General features: G+C 37.8%; 1 protein-coding gene and 1 long non-coding RNA gene across 3 annotated transcripts in view; both read right to left on the reverse strand.

Moving 5' to 3' along the window:
* The window catches only part of LOC126760216 (uncharacterized), an 89,850-nt gene that overhangs the window by 48,693 nt on the left and 19,103 nt on the right, over positions 1-22,054 (reverse strand). The gene's annotated exons all lie outside the window — the stretch shown is intronic.
* On the reverse strand, positions 1,998-21,964 carry LOC126760180 (ras-related protein Rab-40C). Of its 2 annotated transcripts, XM_050475643.1 has the most exons (5): positions 21,833-21,964; positions 21,241-21,364; positions 20,210-20,403; positions 4,935-5,157; positions 1,998-2,350 (listed from the first exon to the last, which is right to left on the reverse strand). In XM_050475643.1, exons 1-5 carry the CDS (start codon positions 21,845-21,847, stop codon positions 2,133-2,135), a joined length of 774 nt encoding a protein of 257 aa, XP_050331600.1. In that variant the 5' UTR covers positions 21,848-21,964; the 3' UTR covers positions 1,998-2,132. The 2 variants fall into 2 exon arrangements, with proteins under 2 accessions (XP_050331600.1, XP_050331602.1); XM_050475645.1 differs by lacking the exon at positions 21,833-21,964 and having other exon boundaries at positions 21,225-21,319.

The following is a 22,054-nucleotide window of genomic DNA, read 5'->3' on the forward strand; positions in this document are numbered from 1 at the left end:
CACAATTTTTTTCTTGGCTAATATCACTTACAACCAATTTGCTAGATTCGCAGAAGATATTTTAACATCTATCTAGGGAAACATAGGTATAGTGGAGAAAAAATTGCTTTTTGTCCGTCTTGCTTTATTATTTAAAACGTTTGTAATTTTCGCATCAGCGTCTGACCCCTGACAGCCGCAGTAACGCCATCACTGGTCACATTAAGCTGCCATGTTCACATTAGTCTGCATTCTTACCGATAATATATTACCAAGTTTTTATTTTAAGTGGACCTTAGAGCTTAATAACTCCGTCATTAATATTACAATGTTACTAAGTTCCCTCTTAACAGCTTTTTAGTTTATCCGTGTTGTTGGTGTTTAAGATATGAGATGTCGCTCTAAAGTCTAATGCTTCGCACAAGTCTTGAAGGGGTTGAATTGTCTAGAACAGCTTAAGGGAATAGCATTATCGGCTGCCCTTTTATGGAAGGATTGCTACTGCTCTTGTTCCTGTTCACCCTTTGATTCATCGGTGAATGCAAAGATTTCATCATTGATACTGTGGACCAAACTGCTATTGTTCCTTCCTTCTTTACTGATAAGAATTCTCATTGGTTTAACTTTACTCGGTCAAATTGTCAATCTAGTCAGAGTTCTGTAATAAGACCGAGTAAATACCATGCCTATAGTAAGGTCTAGAATCTTGAGGTGGCTGGTCGTCTGCACTGCATCACTTGGATAGATATTGACTGCGAAGATGACCTACAGAGACTTGTTGGTGTGGTTATCTGCACTGGAGCTTAATACAAATACCATATTAGCACCATATTAGCACTGGAGAAAAGGAATGTGGTAGCACTGATACGGAGATGGATTGGAGCCGTACTGAGGTACTAAGATAATTGAAACCTCTGTAGGGGATTTCTAAGATTCGTCTCGGCACAATAGGAAGTTGCCCACAGGGTGGAGTGCTATTTCACTAAGATGATGATGACGTATGATGTAACATTTTCAGAAATAACTTACCATTTGAAATAAATAGTACTTAAAATATGTCACAGTTTCCGCATAATACTGCATCGTATATCGTTACACATACGTATGCTTCTTGTTATAGTGGATAACAGTGTCAGAGTGGAGCAGAAGAGGGATCGTCTCACGCCCTATGACTAATCATATAGTAATGTTTTGTTCAACATAATTTAAATATTGCATTGTTCCGTGCAATGCTTCAGGATTATTTGAAAGGTATTATGCACTCATCTCAAATTATGATTAAACTTCTTCTTCTTCAGTAACAACGTTAATTATCCCCATACATACCTATGTAAACAAAAAATTACTGTACCCTGCCAGTAGCTGTGTGATACTATCATTATTTATTTATTTTTTTTTTTTGAAGTGAAAAAAATTGAAATGATTCTTACATGAATATGATTTGTAATATAATTTTTTTATGCATAAATTGTTTTCACTTTTAACATAAAACGATTAAAAGTAGCCTATGTTTAAATATATACATATTTTGCAAAGTCAAATCCTTTCATTAGGAACTTCTGCAGGAAAAAACTTTCACTTCATTACGTGCTAAACTTCGGACGTTAATATGGCATGGCACATAACGAAATAGGGTTTTATTTTTGTACACATGTAAAATATTGTGTACATAAAATAAAAAGATCTTTATCCACAATGAATTCGAAAAATCTGGTAACTTTTTCTCTAGGTAGAAGGGCCAATTGGATTTTGTCAGTGATATCTCTCATGCATTGAGACGTGATCACGTTTCCTTCCTCCATCATGTGCAGTGTGGTTCATTTATCACTATATGAAGCGTCGTAAGAGTCAGAATACCTTATATCGCAGCCATATGACACGTAAACAATATAGTGCAGGTCGCATTACTCAATCAACAAAAAATGCATAGAATCGTAAAAATATTTAAATTTTGTTAAACAAAATAAAAAAATCAACAAGCGTCGACCTTAAACGTTAGATTCCCATTCGAATGCACATATTGTTTCAAAACTCATTTATTCAAGATACAAATTCAGAATAAATTAAATATAATAACAAGACTCGTTTTTTTTTCTTCTTTGAAATTACAATATAAACTTATATAATAATGGTGAAAATATTTACATATTTAATCATGAAATAGCACAACTATTTCGATTATGATTCAATGGATATTTACATTGATATTTAAATCTGGAGCCATGATTGATGTTGTGAATACTCTGAGATGTTGTTAGAGCATATGATTTTAGTGTAGACTTCACTGATGTTGGTAAACTTAAGGAATCAATTGCGTATACAGTTGTGCATCTAACAATTGTCCGGCAGCATAGCTCTTGCAAAGACAAAACTACAAATATAAAGTTTTTAAAATACATAAATTAAGCTCGTAAAGATACAGTTTTAATTTATAAAAAAAATCGTTAACTTCGGCTGCACCGAATATATAGGAGTGTACGGGTCCGATCTGAATAATATGAACGAAGATTGCAACGTTGCCTTGGACAATAATCTTTGCCAAATTTGGTGAATATAATTTCCCAAAGTTTTGATCGGTTTTTTTTATAGTAACGATATGCAGACCCTGATTAGGTGGCAAGTTATAACTTAACAATCATCGAAGTCATCTTGACGATTTCGCTTTGGCCTTGTCAATTAAAAGATGAAACGGAACCTGCCGACTAAAATTGCTCGCGCATTTTATGTGGGTTGAAGGATGCGTGACAACCGAATTGAAATCGGATTGGACAAGAACCTGACCACACAGACGGAGATGTTACAAGACTTTAAATGCTCCACACAATTTATCCGCTTATCATAGTTTGTCAGTTGTTGAATCTCCGCATAGAGATCCCTTGCGCAGAGATCACAAAAACTGCTGATTCGGCTGGGAATCTGCAGCCGTAACAAAGCGATCAGTAGCAATAACGATTACCTTGCGGAATTGAGGTCGCCAACGATTATAACCGTAGAGATCGGTAGTGCGATAAAAGTTCCCTCAGTTCCTGAGCTAGATTTGTGTGGTTTTATAGACAATGCGACATTCTGCACAATAAACGAGAAAGCCTAATATTACTATCATATATAGTCCAGTCATTTAAGCTTAAATTAGGTAAGAATCTCGGAATTCGATATACCCATTTATATGTCTGTAAATACTTGTAAATACTATTGACTTGTAAATACAAGTATTTACAGACATACATATAAATGGGTATATCGAATTCCGAGGTGAACTTACTAAAATGACTGGACTATATGAGTTTGATTGAAAAAAAAAATTCTACCAGAAAATTCGGTAAATTATACTAAAAACTAGAAAGGCGACTATTATTCTGAGCTTTATGAACTCTATATTTTCATCAACAAGTTTAGCTAATTGTTACATCACTGGGTCAAATTGTTACCAACTGGAATAAAGTAAAAGATTTTATGTGGACTTGGTTAGTTTTTGTTTTTTCACAATACTATATTCATACTTTCTATTGACTGGTATACTTTATTATTTATCTATGATTGTTCTAATTATAAGTTAATTCAAACAAACTTGTTTTATGTAAAACAATTTTCATACAGAAAAATATTAATAGAAACAAGTAAGGAAGTGCTAAGTTCGGGCGTAACCGAACATATATTACTCTTGCAACTTGCAGGAATCAAAGCGAGGGAAATACCTTAAGATGTAAAACGTCAACCTGAGGTTCGAAATCCAAGCAATTTTATATATACATATACTATATATAACTCATATGCTGACAGACACATAAGGTTTATTAGAAAAACGAAAACCATTATAAGTAGCATAAGGCAGTTGGGGTAGTAACGAAAAGATTTTATCTATTTTTTTTAATACCACATACAATGTCACTTACTAAAAACGCAATCATAGAGAGCAAAGTCAACCGGATGTTCGAAAATCCTGATATTAGTTATATGGAGGGTAAGTCAAGTTTTCGCTCAAATTTATTTATTTTTGGCACGCAGATACACTGTAAAACACGGTAGCTAATCTTAATTGAAATAACTCACACATGATAGGTACCGGGGTCTAAATATTCGGTAGGGGCGTGAACAGTTTTTGTCGGATTTGAACAATTTTTGACATAAGGTGGCATATACTAAAGGTATTATTCGTGCAAAGTTTAATCCCGTTATATAAATTGCTTCTTGATTTGTGTACTGAAAACTGAACGAATCAAGTGGAATTTAAAATTGTGCTATACGAGAAGTAGGCGTGTTTGTTGTTCGATTTCGCTCATTTTCACAGAGTGACATAGGAATATGAATGACACGTTTCAAATTTTGTCGAAATCGGTAAGTAGGATCCCGAGATATGGGATTTCAACAAAAAGTTTCGCACCGGCTCCCATAAAACTGTCTCATACCATCCCGGGGGCAAATTTTAATGTTTCTGACGCATTTAGTTATAGATTTATCGCGCTTTTAGTAGTTTTTAACAGTACCGTTATATGGGTAGTGAACAGGGTTTTCATCCGATTTCATCAAATTTCACAATGTTGGTAGGAACTCCTATAATATTAGTGTTGGACGAATTTGGATGTTGTAGCTTAAGTGGTTTAGGAGTTATATACATTAAACTTATTAGAGGGCGGGGCCACGCACACTTTTTTTTTTAATTTTTGCCGCAGGTGCCCATTGCTACAGCGATCCTCTGTACCATACAGCTTTATATCTTAATTTAGCGCTAAGTTATGGCACTTTCTATGTTTCCTGTTAATGATATGTGGACGTGGCAGTGGTCCGATTACGCCCATCCCACAGACAGACAGTCAACCGGATTTCAACTTCTTCCGTCACCCTGATCATTTATATATCTATATGTATAAACCCTATATCTATCTCGATTAGTTTAGGTAATATGTACAATCGTTAGGTGAACAAAACTATAATAAAAATAATAAACTTTCATTTACCTTTATTATTACGCCAGATCCTTTCCATACCATTTCTGTGCAGCGCCATTCGAGCGAGTTCACAAAAAGACTCTCTGATATTAAAATCACAAAGTGGGGATATTTCAAAGCATGACATATTATTACGAGAAGCATAAAGCTCTGCGTGTTTAGCTAATACTTGTCTTTTAAAAGCAAGGTGTAGTCTATTCCCAACTAATACTTTTGGAATACCAGGAGCATGCTGAAACAATAAAAATTACGTTTAGTTTATTTGTTTGTTTGTTGATTATTTTATATCAATCAAATTAATAAATAAAAAATAATTATATCAACCCGATGAAAACGTTGTTTGCAAGGTAAATTCTGAAATTATATTAAAAATTTTTATAATACCTATGCTTGTCAGCAGCCGAGACATCCTGGTCGATAAACATCACCTAAACATCCTCTTCCATTTCCCACTTTCAATGAGTAATAAGAAATTGTACACCAACCTGTGGCGTTTCTTGAATTAAACGAGTGTGATCACCCAAATCGGGTCCGCTCTGAAGGTCGCGCTGCTATTGTAGCCTACTTTTCAGTCCTATGTTGCCGAGTTATTGCCCTTTAATCTGTTAAAAATCAGACACCGTGTTGCTTCCGAATTTCAAGAACTGTGAAATTCTGCTGGAACTAACATATTTGCCACACTCTCGCATTAACTTTAATACCCAAAATGCACATCGCTAAATCCATACTAACACATCATTGTATTTACTATATATGTATATGTATCTATAATATATAGTATATATAGGATATAGTTACCGTTTACAAGCATATGCCAAAATACAAATAACAAGGTATGTCTCGAAAATAACAGACTTTTTATATTTCTAAACGCCATACAGAGTTATCTATAGAAAACTGGCAGAATTAAAAAGATATTCATAATCTTTCATACACCTAATTACATGGAAACGTATGACAGCATGTACATATGTATGTATGTAAAATTGTGTATTAAAGAAATAACAAGTAAGGAAGGGCTAAGTTCGGGTGTCACCGAACATTTTATACTCTCGCATGATAAAGTGATAATCGAGATTTCATTATACGTCATTTACATATTTTTCAAATACCGTATTTTTGTAAAGTTTTATTCCACTATCATCATTGGTTCCTAATGTATATACTCGTATTATACAGAAAAGGCATCAGATGGAATTCAAAATAGCGTTGTATTGGAAGAAGGCGTGGTTGTGAACCGATTTCACCCATATTTCGTACATGTCATCAGGGTGTTAAGAAAATATTATATACCGAATTTCATTGAAATCGGTCTAGTAGTTCCTGAGATATGGTTTTTGGTCCATAAGTGAGCGAGGCCACGCCCATTTTCAATGTTTAAAAAAGGCCTGGGTGGAGCTTCCTTCTGCAATTTCTTTCGTAAAATTTAGTGTTTCTGACGTTTTTTGTTAGTCGGTAAACGCACTTTTAGTGATTTTCAACATAACCTTTGTATGGGAGGTGGGCGTGGTTATTATCCGATTTCTTCCATTTTTGAACTGTATATGGAAATGCCTGAAGAAAACGACTCTATAGAGTTTGGTTGACATAGCTATAGTAGTTTCCGAGATATGTACAAAAAACTTAGTAGGGGGCGGGGCCACGCCCACTTTTCCAAAAAAATTGCGTCCAAATATGCCCCTCCCTAATGCGATCCTTTGTGCCAAATTTCACTTTAATATCTTTATTTATGGCTTAGTTATGACACTTTATAGGTTTTCGGTTTCCGCCAATTTGTGGGCGTGGCAGTGGGCCGATTTTGCCCATCTTCGAACTTAACCTTCTTATGGGGCCAAGGAATACGTGTACCAAGTTTCATCATGATATCTCAATTTTTACTCAAGCTACAGCTTGCACGGACGGACGGACAGACAGACATCCGGATTTCGACTATACTCGTCACCCTCATCACTTTGGTTTATATAACCCTATATCTGACTCTTTTAGTTTTAGGACTTACAAACAACCGTTATGTGAACAAAACTATAATACTCTCCTTAGCAACATTGTTGCGAGAGTATAAAAATTCACTGAGACTTACGAATTAATGAAAAAGTTCATGGAGATGATTGTATAAGTCGTACTCAAGTTTATACGTGGTTTACACGATTTAAAAATGGTCGTGACAATTTAAAAGACGACCAAAAGGCAGGTCGTCCAAGAGCTAGTTGCCGTGCTGACGTGGTGCAAAAAGTGCCTGAAATTATTGGTATTAATGCAAATTTTACTACGAGAATATTGGCTGAGGAATTAAATGCGAGGAAGAGATTCTAACTAACGATTTCGGTAAAAGGAAGGTCAGTGCGCATTTTGTTTCACATGGTCCAAAAAGTTTGGTTATTTTGAGGACAAACCTTGTATGACTGAATATAAAATACTTACCCCAGGCAACTGTGTTAGCATTCGTTATTATTTATATGAAAATATCAGGAAACTAATGTTGAGCAGTTGCCAACACTATTTTTTTTTGGAGTTTATGTAAAGTAGATATTTTTTTGTTTACTTTATTTTATAATTATTTGCGAATGTTCATAACTCAATATTTTAACAAAATTCGTTGCTCTGCAGTACTTTTTAAAAATAACCCCCTTTTTTTACGTTATCCCTTGAGATACCAAGATTGACATGATTCAACTAAAATTTAAGTAAAACTCATCGAAATCCTGAGGCTAATTACTGCCTACACCCATTTCCCAAGACTGCCGGTTCTACGATACTGGAATTACCTGGATTTTATCCGCCCAACGGCTCTTATTTCGACGATTTAACGCTGTTTGGATCGGTAATTAATATTTTCACACTGTCATTATTAGAGCAAAACTAGCAGGATTGCTCCATATCTCCTGACCGTGCTGGCATTGAGTCTAACTGTTCAGACGGATCCGATCACTGTACGAGGGCCACAAGGCAACTTTTGGTTCCTTGCACCGCCTGTTCTGTGTGTCAGACCGTAATACGTGGGAAAATTACCTCAGTCATGTACAATTCTGTTGCTCTGGCTGGTGTCACGTTAGTGAAGTGTGTCATACGTTGCCCTTGTTCTAGGAGTCTACCCCCACAAAAACCATCCATGACGTCCTCAAATCACACCCAAGTGTGACAGCGCCCTTGAGGGTAATATAGCTGCAATAACAACCATCTGTACACAACTTTCTCACCCCCAGGACCACAACTGCCGTCTCAAACCCCACTTCTACAACTGAACTGCAACGGGCTTTCAAGCAAGATCGAAGAGATAGTGCAGTTTATGAGCCGGGAGGGCATATCGATAGCTGCGATCTAAGAAATCAAGCTTAACAGTCGCTCAGATATTTTGAGAAGCGCAGGTTTTAAGGCTTTCGGTAAATATCGCGAGACAGATGGTAGTGCTGACATAGCCTTAATATTGCTTGACACGAGTACACGGATACTACCCTACGATGCCAGTGCATCATTTATTTATGCTTTGGAATACTGTCAAATTCCTGTCCAATCCGCGAAGACACGACGATAACCATTCGCTGGTCAAGGCGAAAAGATGAGTTACTTGACGGCTGGGCAAAATGCCAAAAGACTGCGCACCACTTGTTTTCATGGAACTATGACAACTAAATTCATCGGCTCAGACGGTATAAATATGCTGAAGTTAAAACACTTGGAATGTGTTCAAAAGGTGATGGATCAGAATTCGATTCGACAGTCTGCACTCCATCACTCCGAACGGCCGCCTCTATATAGTGGCCTTGATACAGCAGGTCACAGATAGGTAAGATACAAACCTGCCAAAATACCACACTCCAGACTCCAGATAACTCTCTTTTCTCCAAGCAATTATAGCTCAGATGTTTTCGTAAAAACCATCCCTACAACCACGTGCCTGAAAAGGAATCGCCTCCTAGGAACATCAGGAGAACACCCCTTCAACACCTCGACGACATACAACTCCTACTTATCCAGAATAGATGTACCCAAATTATGTTCTGCATACAATGAGTCGCCGCACGACACTAATCACGTCTTTGCATGCCGCATAAAATATACAAAACTTCTCTTAAATAAAATAAATAAACAAAAATATTTAATAGTGACACGAAAGAGTGGAGGCCATCCTCATAAGTTGTCCCCAACTGTTGCACGAATTGCGGCGTTTGTTTTTGTAGGACACTTTCCATCGTTTTTGGCTTTAACATAGTTTCAAAAAAATATAATTATCGAGTTTTTTTTTCCATTTCTACGAGGGCTGCTATATATATTCTGGCTTAGGGCAACACTAAGTGTTGCCAGGTGCAATCTGACATTTCCATTGGAAAGATTGACATTTTTTAGCATAACATCACTCAGAACGTTTTGTCATTTAACCGTGAGTTGTTTTATTTACAGGGAATTAAAAAATTCATCTCGGCCAAAAAATGGAATTAACTCGTGAACATTTTCGTGCGATCATTTTTCACAACTTTCGACGTGGATTATCACGACAAGAGTGCATCGATGAACTAAAATCTTTGTATGGCTATGAAGCACCATCCTATAGCACTGTGAAACACTGGTACAACGAATTCAATCGTGGCCGACGCTCGCTCAAAGACGAATTCCGTGAAGGTCGTCCAGCCGTTGTGCCAGAAAACATCGATGCCGTACGTGAACTGATAATGCAAGACCGTCATGTAACATACCTTCAGATAGAGGCATGCCTATGCATTTCTCCCACCAGCATAGATTCGATATTGCATGAACACCTGGCCGTAAAAAAGGTTTTTTTCTCGTTGGATCCCGCACAATTTGACAATCGCTCAAAAAAAAATCGTGTGGATTGGTGTAAAGAAATGCTGAAAAAATACGATCGCGGTGCTTCAAAAGACGTTTATAAGATCGTCACAGGTTACGAATCATGGATCTATGCGTATGAGCCCGAAACAAAACAGCAATCGACAAAAAAAAAAAAAAAAAAAAAAAAAAAAACAAAAAAAAACAAAAAAAAAAACAAAAAAAATATTAAAAAAAAAACATTTTCGTTGATAAATATGCCTATTTACATTGTTAGGCCAGAAATATATATAGCAACCTACGTACTACGATATTTATTTTGTGTTTTGGATTCAATAGAAGAGAAAGTTCCTAAGGTGAAATCTCCAGAATGAGGAGATAACAGCGATGTTGAAGTTTCTTGCTGTGATTCGGTTATATTTAATGTACAGAAACTTAGAGGCACAGTAATATTACAATGTTTTAAAGAATTAAAACAATGAGATACAAGTCTTTGTCTTTTAATGATAGTCCTTGCCCTACGGTTATGTAATTTTATGCTATTTTGTAATAACTTATATGTTATATTTTAAAAGAATAAGTTCCTTCCATATCGGCCGCAGCAACTTTTCAAAGAACTAGGATCCTCACTACCCGAATTCGAAACCAATAGACGATATCATATGGTGCCTTTCAGCAGATTTTATGGAAATAGTCATTGCAGCTACATGTTATTAAGGTTGCATTTCGAGAAAATTGTTCCTCTCCAGTCGATTCAACATTTAGATACGCCTTTCTAGTTCTTCAAATATTTTTAGTCAATTGAAATAGTTTTAATTTGTGCTTAAGATATCTAAAACAGAAAAAATAGTGTTTTTCAATTCATACAGCAGCTGTTACTGTTCAAAATTGAACATGTTCGTTGCTACCAAAGGACAGACAACAATATTATATTTAAACCTTTTATATATTTCACCAATGTTAAATAAGATAAGAAATATTCTTACTATTGTACAGATGCAGTACAAAACGTTCCAAATAAACACATAAATATGCATGTATTTATATGCAACGCACATACATTTATGAGGCACGTATGCATTTATATGCAATAAGCATGCACTTGTGCACTTGAAAGTAATCCCAAACCATGCAACATAAATTATATGATAACACACACACACACATGTATTGATTGTATACTTGAAAACAACCCCATGTGGTGTGCCGTACATATACATATATTTAATTAGATAAGTAAGACTTCTAAAATAGTATATAAGGTTTACAAATTTAAAAATAAAACTAGAATGAAATCTTTCTCAGCTTGAATAAGGTCTTTGTTTTCCCCCCACCAGTGGTAAGGATCTAAAGAATCTTATTTAAGTTTTAACGTTTGATCATACAAATCAAACAGTTTGATTTTACAAGTCAAACAGTTACTTAACAGCTGATTGTTGTTTTGAATGTTTAGTTATTTGTCAAAAGAAGAATAATAAGAAATAAAAAATAATTTTTTGTGAAAAAATATAGAATCGGATTGGGATTTCCACCAGTTCCAATAGGTGCTCCGCCTCGCTGGTGGTGAAATGCGGGGTTCTTTTGTTGTTTTTAACCATTTTCGATTTCGATATAATTCTCCTCACAAATTTATGTATTGTCTGTTATAATTTAAATATTTCAAACATAATTTTAAGGTTGACATTTGTAAAACATATGTTGCCCAAAACGTTGCCATATACATATCAATAAAAATTTATAGAAATTAAGCATTGACTGTGAAACGACTACTCTGTCTGCAACAATGCTTAGCTAAGATTTTATTTGGGCACAATTTAAGAATGGACTGTGGAACCGGGCATTAATCTTATTGTTTCGTAAACAAACCTCGATTCAATTATATAAGGTTATGTCGATAGCCCAAAAACAACAATTTGTCAAAATTAATTGGATATATAATTTTTCAATCAGCCGTTTTCTTTTGTATTGTTTTGTTTTTATGATTCAAAAATACATTTTTCAAAGATTTCAAGCAATATACGAATATATTCAGCCTTATCGTAAACTTCGCGTGATTGGCATTCCCCGTGGAAAAACTCACAAATTTGTGTTTATTGTGAACTACACATGAGAAAAATCTTCCATATTCGAAAATTTTCCCTAATGGTGCAGTGAACCAATAAAGTTTACATACACCTAGTTCTATTAAATAACGACATGTTTATTTGTTATAAAATTAATAAATGTTTAGTTTTTTTCTATCCATTTCAAAAGATGCATATTTAACATTAAATATAGCATATCAAAATATTTTTTTATTTACACAAATAAAAAAAATTATTGCTAAAGCTTAAAGCTTTTTTTGCAATTATTATCCCTAGACGTCGACGCATGCTTCCCACTCGATTTCTAGTATTATTTCCGGATATTTTGACCCACTAATTCGATGATCCAGTTTTTTGGCCTTATTTTGAAGAAATTCGACGTTTTCTAACACGGTTTTCCAAAAAAGTTCCAGATATTTTGATTTGGATTAATGTCTGGTGAATGCGGGACTTATGGATTTATTTTCAATTCCATAACAACCCCTCACATACAAGCTACAATGTGTCCTTTGGGTCGTTTTCCTGTTGTAAATAGAAGTGGTTGCTATTAACAGCCGATTTAAGGTCACTTAAAATTTAAATTATTTTGTTAAAATGTTCAGATACATTATAATGCGGATTGTGGCAAACCAATCATACACCCGGGCGAATGCCATGACCGAATTTGCGCTCCTATATATGGCTACAGCCTCTGCGAATGGTAGGCACCTTGCCGCGGTGCAGGGGCTTAGGCTCAAGGCATACTCGGCACCACCCAACCGCACAGTGATTCGCCTGGATCATAGTAAGCGGACAAAAGTCAATGTAAACAATCAAACAATTGACAATACTCTGATTATAACAACCCTTGATATGTCACAATTTTAAGTAAGAATTGCGCAAAATATTATAATACGGTTAACTACAAGTTTAATCGAAATGATACGGTGTTATCATTTCTATGTTTTCAATTTAAATATAAATCGTGATTTAATAAGGTTTGCAGAGGAAAACACGATGCTGATGAAATGGACTTTAATTCAGATGAAATGTATGTATATTTTATGCAATTTAATACTTGGTTAGCGTTGTACGGGGTTTTGAAAACTCATATAAAAATGTTTGTTTTTTTATTTTCAAGTTCTTAACGTATGCAACACATATATCCAAGCTAATGTTTGAATATTACATAACGGCAACCTTAAGCTATACAATGACCTTTGATCGAGTACCACATCTTTCCCCAATAATTTTTAATTATTTTTTTTTTCAGATCGAGTTTGCTCTATTTCAAAAATGGAGTTATTTGAAGAATGGCGAAAATGTAAAATAGAGCGAAATTCCCGGTTAATGGATTATGTTTTGACAAAATTTAGTACTATGGATGTAACGCCTGATACACAGAAGGATATAAAGTTTAAAATTTCGAGTGTTTCGTCAAAATTTTCCAAAAAATGGACTGAAGCAAATATGATGATTGAACGTTTTTTAGTTTTGCAAGGATGACCCTCGGAGGGTCACTTGCACACCTCCGGGATGGGAAGACTCCCGAGGTAGCGGAGTCTATGGCCAAGGGCAGGAATAGAGGGAACAGTGTATCCCCGGCAAAGGAGCGTGGCAGGACTGTGTCAGCTCGCGCGAAAGGCAGCGGGACTAGCAACCGTGGCCCGGTCAGTGCAACCTTGACCGCAATGCGAGGTGACGGAAGGGCAGCTCCCTCGGCCACTTATGCTAGATCACGCCGCAGGAGCCCCCCAGTTTCAAAAGGATGAGGAACAGTAGCACAAGGATAGCCGGAGGCCAACCATTCGCACCGGCTCCCCACCGGGTGGAGGAGGGGCGGCACAGATATGCGGGTGCTGTTAAAGCCATCCGCATGGCTGTACTGCCTCAAAACTAACCGGCGGAGTCGTGCTTCATGACCTCCTCATGGGAGGTATTCAGAGGGAATGAATACGCGGCGTCCTTCCTTGGGGTGGAGTTTAAAGGAGGTATGCTGTAGGTGAACTGCAAGGACGAGACGCACGCCAACTGGCTTCGGGTGTTCGCCCCAAAGCTGGAAGGCTGAAAAGGTTTCGTCCTCTGTGCGAGAAAATATGTGATATGAAAGGTTGGAGACTTAACTTGTACACAGACGGCGAGTCGTACAAGTACGTCCGAGCAGCGAGCTTCCGCCTGTACTACAGGTTCAGCACGGTGGTCGTGCGGCCACACCAGCCCGCAGCCACATCGCAAAACAGCAAGCGACTATGGCGGCCACGGAGGTGGAAAGAATGCAGGTGGGTGAGGTTGCGAATCAACTCAGCGAGAGCAGTGCTGGGCAGGCTACGCCTGCTGCGACTTCCGACGACCCTAATGATCGTTCCTGTGGCCAGGAAGCAGAGCTTCCCTCCACGCAGGAAGTCCTCGATGGGCTAGGAGACCCACTAGATGGCAGCGCAATTGACGGCGGGGATGAGGATCTGCGCCTCATCGAACCATTATTATATTGGCCGTCAACACCCAGGTGAACCTGCATCAAGCGGCGACAGCTTCAGCTGTCTTAACGAGCAGGTTCACAGCGGATAAACTGGGCATCCTGCTGATCCAAGAACCTTGGGTCTATAGAGGAGAGGTTAAAAGCCTCAAGACGGAGTTCAATAAGGTAATTTGGAATCTCTCTAGCGAGAGACCAAGAACTTGCATCTTGGTCAAGAATAATATTGAATTCTTCTGCCCTTTACAGTTCCTGACGCAGGATCTGGTGGCGGTGAAGCCAGGGACTTCGAAGCCAAAGACTTCGTCCTGGCTTCAGCCTATTTTCCAGGAGAGACATCTACGGCACCCCCGGAGGTGGTGGAAGTACTCTAATCATTGGCTGCGACGCGAACGCCCACCACTTGGAATGGGGCAGAACAAACTGCAACGCAGGAGGTGAGTCTATTTTAGAGTACATATTAGGCAGTAACTTAGCGATAGAGAATGTGGGGTGTGAACCCACATTCATAACTATAAGCAGGAGAAAGGTGCTGGACATCACCTTGAGCAATGAGCTTGCGAACTGATTGGTCTCACAATGGAGAGTTTCAACGGAGCCCTCTTTGTCAGACCACAGGATTGTAAGGTTCACGCTAAAGGTAGAGGTCAGGCAACTGTCCCCTAGACGCAACACTCGGAAAGCGAATTGGGATACCTTCAGGGAGATACTAAGTGAGGAATTGAGCAGGGAGGAACAGACTGACAATAGCGTTTCAGGCCCAGGAATGGAGAGTGAGCTATCTGCGCTGTCTGTTATTACCGCTTATCATGGCATTTGCCTCCTAAAAGTGTCCACAGACAGACGAAACTGTCCCTGGTGGTCAATGAAACTTGCAGACCTCAGGAAAAAAGTACGGAGCCTATTTAACAAAGCGAAACGTACGGGGTTCTGGGAAGAATACAGGGGCTACCTCACCTTATATAATAAGGAGATTAGGTCTGCAAAGCAGCCAAGCTTCAGGAGATTCTGCGAAAATATCACCTCTACACCAGAAGCGGCTCGGCTGCATAAGGCTCTGGCTAGAGGCACGACTGACGCAGTAATAGTAATCAAAAGAGGCGACCGGACGTTTACGACCAGCGCAGAAGACAGAGCTACGGAGCTTCTGCGGGCGCACTTCTCGGAGAATATTCGGGAAGACCAATGTCTACCCTTGATTAAACACAGGCCATCCCGCTAGGATTGGAGAATCGCTAAGCAACTATATACGGCGGACTCGCTCAAGTGGGCAATGGTCTCGTTTGAGAAATTCAAGTCTCCGGGAGCGGATGGCATCTTTCCAGCGCTGTTACAACAGGGGGAGCAGTTTCTACTGCCACTCCTGGTTCGGCTGCTGAGAGAGAGCCTCGCAATGGCGTACATCCCTGAAGTATGGAAGACAGCTAAGGTGATCTTCATACCCAAAGTAGGAAGGAAAGATTACTCATTGAAAGATTACTCATTACAGCTAAGGTGATCTTCTTCTTCTTTCCTACTAAAAACCATGGAGAAGGTCGTAGACCATGAAATAAGGTCAAATATAGAGGGCACCCTTGCATGCGTCTCAGCATGCGTACAGAGGCGGCAGATCCACCAGTACTGCTCTGTACCAGCTAACTTCTGAGATAGAGACTTCACTGGAGAGTGGGGAGGTGATGCTTTACTCTTTCTTGGACATCGAAGGTGCCTTTGACAACACGTGTCATAGGAGTGTAGCCAGAGCACTGGAGAAAAGAAATGTGGCAGCTCCGGTGAGTAGATGGATAGATGCCGTACTACGCACCAGAATTGCTGAGACCACAGTAGGAGAAAAAAGAATTCGTCTTGGCACAACAAGAGGCCGCCCAATTGAACATCAATCCCTTCAAGACGACCATAGTCCCGTTTACGAGACGCAGGTCCCTAACCGGTCTCAGGAATCTCACACTTGGGGGCAGAGAAATAGAGATGACCAACAAGGTCAAATATCTCGGTCTCACGCTGGATTCTACTTTGCGGTGGAAGCAGCATGTAGACCTGACCTTGCTCAAAGCAACAAAAGCATTAATGGTGTGCAATCGCCTGGCGGGAAAGTCCTGGGGCTGTAAGCCAAGGATCATTAGGTGGTTGTACACCATGATAGTGCGACCGATAATCACGAACGGGGCGATGGCCTGGGCCTCAATAGCGTCGCAGACTTCGATAGGGATCAAACTATCGAAGCCACAGCGGCTAGCCTGTGTCTGCATGACGGCAGCATTGGAGCTCCTACTTGAACTTACACCGCTTCACTTGGTTATCGGTCAAGTAGCCAAGAACTCACTTCTGCAAATAACGGCAGAGGGGTTTGGCAAAGGCAAGGTAATCTCGTCCCAGAGGATGGAAAAGATAAGTGGCAATATACCATTAGCCCTCCTCCCGAAGGACAGCACTCCCAAAACAGTTAACTTCACTAAGAAGTTTAAGGTCTCCCTCGGAAGCAAGGATGAGTGAAACGACTCCAACCTTGAGCTGTTACTGAGGAATAGTACGTTGAGGTGGGACACCGACGGCTCGAAAATGTCGGAGGCAATCGGTGCAGGGATCGCGGGTCCACGCACCAAGCTCTCCATACCTATGGGAGGGTTTCCGAGCATTTTCCAGGCAGAAGTCTTTGCCATAAGTTGGTGCATAGAGATAAACCTCCATCGCAACTATCGCAATGAGCGGATAGCCATACTCAGCGATAGTCAAGCGGCACTAAAAGCGATCTCCTCCTACGAGATCAAATCGCTACTAGTGCAGGAGTGCAGAGAACGGCTGAACATCCTTGCGGAAAGAAACCAGGTGCACCTAATCTGGGTGCCAGGTCACAGAGGAATAGCCGGTAACGAACTGGCAGATGAGCTCGCCCGCTCCGCAGCCTCTACCAAAATGGTAGGACCCGAACCCTTTACTGGGGTGGGTCCCCATACCATAAAGGAGCTGTTCGGCAAGGAAGAAGGAGTGGGCAGGGAGGAGCAAAGGCAGCGAACGCAAGTCATGCGACATGCCAAGTTACTAATTGGAAGGTACAACTTGAGCAGGTTCAAGGTTGTAATCAACCTCCCCAGGAATAAACTCAGGCTATTCGTCGCATTTAATACCGACCAATGCAAGCTGAATAGGCGTTTGTATAACATGGGCCTATCCTCTTGCGCTAACTGCCGGTTCTGCGACAGGGAGCCTGGAACACCCGCTGATCGACTGCACAGCAGTCTGTAGACGCAGGATTAAGGCCTTTGGATCCATGTTTCCGGATAGGGATCGCATCGCCTCAATAGGATCCGGTAGAATATTGGACTTCATCAATGTGCTAGGGCTAAGTGAGTCTTTGTGATTTAGGAGAGTCTAATGGCTACAGTAGTAGATGGCTACAGTAGTAGATGCCAAAAGGACCAGTATTAGCTTGACGTGGCGCATTCCTGCTGCCTGCTACCAGTGCCATTCTCTCCCACTCTCTTCTCCGCCAGACAGCTGAGGTAACTCTGAAATTCTTTGTAAAGTTTACATCTTCGGCAACGAGGGTTGCTTCTGAGAGGTTTATATTTAAACCTAGCGTTTTGCACCATCCCTTACCTAGACTTAAGCCCCTTTGAACTACGTCGTAGAAAATGTTCTCAAATTTAACATTATGACAATGTTAGCAGCGTTCCCCTGTCACCGAATCCCATTGTTAGTGAGCAACTCAAGGAGCGCATCTACTACTAGGCTCCATAGCAGGGGGATAGAACTCAACTGGCCTGAAGGGGTGTTATTTTCAGCTGCTTCGGTCTTATATATATTGTATATGAAGTTACATGACTCCTCCAATAGCCAGGGGCCAACATCGAAATGGATTTCATAATTATAAAAGATAGCCATCGATTTTCAAGTTGCTACCCAATGTGAGTTCAAGTTTTTTTTTAAATCCATTATTTCTTAAAATATAATAATACATCCGATACTTATCTGCATAATATATACGATATATAATTACATAAAAACCATATATTGGCTATTTTTATTTACAAAGTTTGATCAATGCCACTTAATCAAAAAAAAACCATATGTGACAGCTTGCCGAAGTTCACAATAGCATAATCGAAATTCGAACATTACACACGAAATTCGCGATACGAACTTTTCGTTCGGGTGAAAATAAAAATACATGGGAATGATTTATTCACACGAAGTTTGCGATAAGGTTGATTGTAAATTACACAAAATCGTAAAAATGTAAACAGAAGATTCATGAGAAAGACAAAAAAACAACTAATTTTGACATTATGGCTATAATCACTTCTTTCGTAAGAGCAAGCACGCTCCATATCGACACACCCTTCTATAATTAATTTAGGCACTACTCGTTCTAATCGAATTCCAAACTGCAAATTACCAAACAAAAAGACTAATAAGCTAGTAGAGGATATGTCATTGAGTTCGTTGGCGCGCATATAGAGCAGATACAGCAATTGTACTATATAGAATGATAACCGAGGAATTCGTGTCATGCCTTTTTTGCCTCAAACTCTTTAAAAAGTATTTCATTATGATCACAACAAAAGCTGTATGTCGCAGTATATTGTCCATAAATAATAAAAGAGTACAATACTGATATGACTACTACTAGGAGTGAACCTGATAGATGGAATGATGGGCTGATGGCATATTCGTTTAAAGATCAGCGAATCCATGAAACGACTAGTTTATCATTTCATCGATATGGCGGTAACAAGTGCACATAATCTTTATCATCGCGTTAACCGAAAAAAATAAGAAAAAAATACCCATCTATATCATGCAAAGCTGCTTTAGAAGGTCACAATTTAATAAGGTTTAAATGAATGATTCACATCCCACAAGACAAATTCCGTCTACTAATCGCACTCTATAAAAACTTGTCCAACATGGGAGCAGCTTCTTATGCAAGCAGCCGGTTAGATTGCACAGCAATTTCTACAAACAACCTCAAGGCTATTTGATCTAATTATTTGAATAGCCTAGCAAGTTTCTAGAACCCATCAGAATGGTGGGCCTTTGTGATAAGGAGAGGCACAATACACCTTAGGTCGCGGTGCAAACCTAAATTAGTTTCTATTTCTATTTTCCACCTACTTCCAAAAACCAGTTCTGCCATCCTGCTGAAGATATCAAATTTGACAATATTCGTAGCATGTTCGATAAAGCAGAAAAAACGTTCCAAATATTGTAAAAATTCAGATATTCAAATGTATTGCACGAATTGCAACGTAAAAACAAAATAAAGACATGGACAACCAGGAAAAGTGAGTTATCTTGCAAATGTATTAAATTTGGTGCATATATAATAATTGCATTTATTTTTAGGATTTCAAAATGTGAAAGAACAACTCAAGAGCAGCTGCAGCAGTACAACATATTATTTAAAAATAAATATCTTTTCAATCGCACATCTATTAAATACATACAAATGTACATATTTACAAATAAATATTTTTCCAACTTTTTTAAACATATGTATGTATGTCTTTTTATTCATACTTAGAAGGATGTAAAATGTACAAACACCGTAAGTTACATATTTATATTCCATTCTATTTCAATAAAATAATTTCAAATTTCTTTAAAAATATTCAAATTATCAAAACAAACACAAGCATTTGAGCTTTTGAAATCACGTCAGCACACAGTAAACCTCACATTTAACAAAAATCTCACAATAGTGACTGTGGTGATTTTTGTGAGGGCATGATAATAGGACTGTTACTTAGAATTGTTGAACAAGCAAAAATCAAAAATGCTGTTAATTTTAAAACTTTACTTAAGAAAAACTGTTATAGGATTATACGAATTAGGTTTAAAAAATCATGTTTCGTCCTCAACATTTTGTATACGTGTTACAACATAGAGACGTTCATGAAACCTCGTTTAGCACATTAGTTAACGACATAGATTCATAAAAAATAGAGTGCAATATATTTTACCTCTTCCACTTCCTTAAGCCATCTGTCGATTCCATCGAAGCTCCATTTATTTGTAATGTCGTAAACTAATATAATTCCTTGTGCCCCTCTTGAATATGACCTTATAATGGTGCAAAACCGGCCTTGTCCAGATGTATCCCAAATTTGAAGTTTGACACGTTTCCCTTCCAGAAGAATAGTCGTGGTTTTATAAGCTATGAATTTAGAAATAATTTAATTATTTTCTTTATCATTTAACTTGCCTGGGATTTAGAATAACATCCCCTATTTTGGGGTTGATATAGGTATGTACGGATAGAGAAGTCCTCCAGATAAAAAAAAATATGTATATATATATATAAATAGTTGCCGCTGACTTATGGTTTTTAGATATTTGCATTTAAAGTTTAATTATTTAAAGTGCTTGTTCCTTTGATCTATATGAATTTTACAGATATATTTTAACCGTCTGCCAACACAAAAGGGAGTTAAAAGCGAAAGATAGCCTAGGTGTTGGTCCGACTAGTGTTATTTTTTGGAGAGCGACCAAAGACCACCAACTCACTGGAAAAAGTCAATAAAAATTGGAGAAACATGCAACTTAAATAGTAGAATTTTTGAACTTTAAATGAACATATCTCAGAAACCATAAGTTAACGGCAATTATATATATGTACAATGAGATGGATCTGAAGGGTGTATAACGTAATGCCTTCGGTCTACGGCCAAAAACACGGTCAGGATCATAACCTTTAGTCAGAACAATTCTCTTTTTCTTTCGATAGAAATAAGGGCAGACAAGATAAAATATTTTTCACATGCAGGCATTTTGGTATGTCGGTATTTTGATTTTTCGGTGTTCTGATTTGACGGTGTTTTGATTTGTCGGTATTTTGATTTAGCTGCATATTTAAATTTTGTCAGTATTTCGATGTTCGGCATTTTGAACTTCGGTATTTTGAGTGTATCCCGGATCTGGAGGACCTCTTCTCTCCGTACATACCCATTTAAACTTCGATGCTATTCTAAAATTTACCCTTTAACTTTATTACCGTTTCCGCTACAAAATGGACTTTCTGATGATGCATCTTCAAGGCAAGATAATATCTCATGTTTACCAACATCGCTATCTCCCACTAAAAGCACTTTTAGTAAGTAGTCGTAGTCTTTTGTCATCTATATTATAAAAACAATATAATGAATATTTTATTTTTTGTCCAAAATATTTTGTACATTATTTAGAATATAATATTTTTCTAATGCATATATTTAATTTACAAAAAAAAAAGATTCAGAATTAATTAAATGAGTTTAGCGTTATTTATTAATATTATTTATTATTAATCCACTCTTGTACAATTTAACTCTAGTAAAAACTTAGCTATTATAAAAATGATCAACTGATATAAAATTAGAAAATTGTACAAATATGTAACCTAGCATATAATTTTAGAATAAAACCTAATATGATTCCTTGATTGTTCATAATGTGTTGTGAAAACTCATTTGCCAATAATTTAAACGTACTATATTAAAACGATATCAACACATTTCAGATTTCTCAAACATTGTCCCAATGTCTTAAAAACATTAATTAATTATAAAGACAAAGAGCATAACAAACGATATTTTTAGATAACTTACATTGGATATTGTCATAATATAACATGGTCCTTCAAGAAAATGAATAATTAGCAAGTTAAGTGAATTTTATCAAGCCACCACATAATTCTAGCGGTACAACTATAAACAACATAATAAAACTTCACTCTAAACATACGTCAACATAAATTATACTAGGGATGAAGGTTTATTTTTTAGAAAAGCAAAATCAATTGCCCTTTTAATCGATAACTTTTTGACTAG

Source organism: Bactrocera neohumeralis, chromosome 5 (genome assembly GCF_024586455.1).
Source record: "Bactrocera neohumeralis isolate Rockhampton chromosome 5, APGP_CSIRO_Bneo_wtdbg2-racon-allhic-juicebox.fasta_v2, whole genome shotgun sequence".
Lineage (NCBI taxonomy): Eukaryota > Metazoa > Arthropoda > Insecta > Diptera > Tephritidae > Bactrocera > Bactrocera neohumeralis.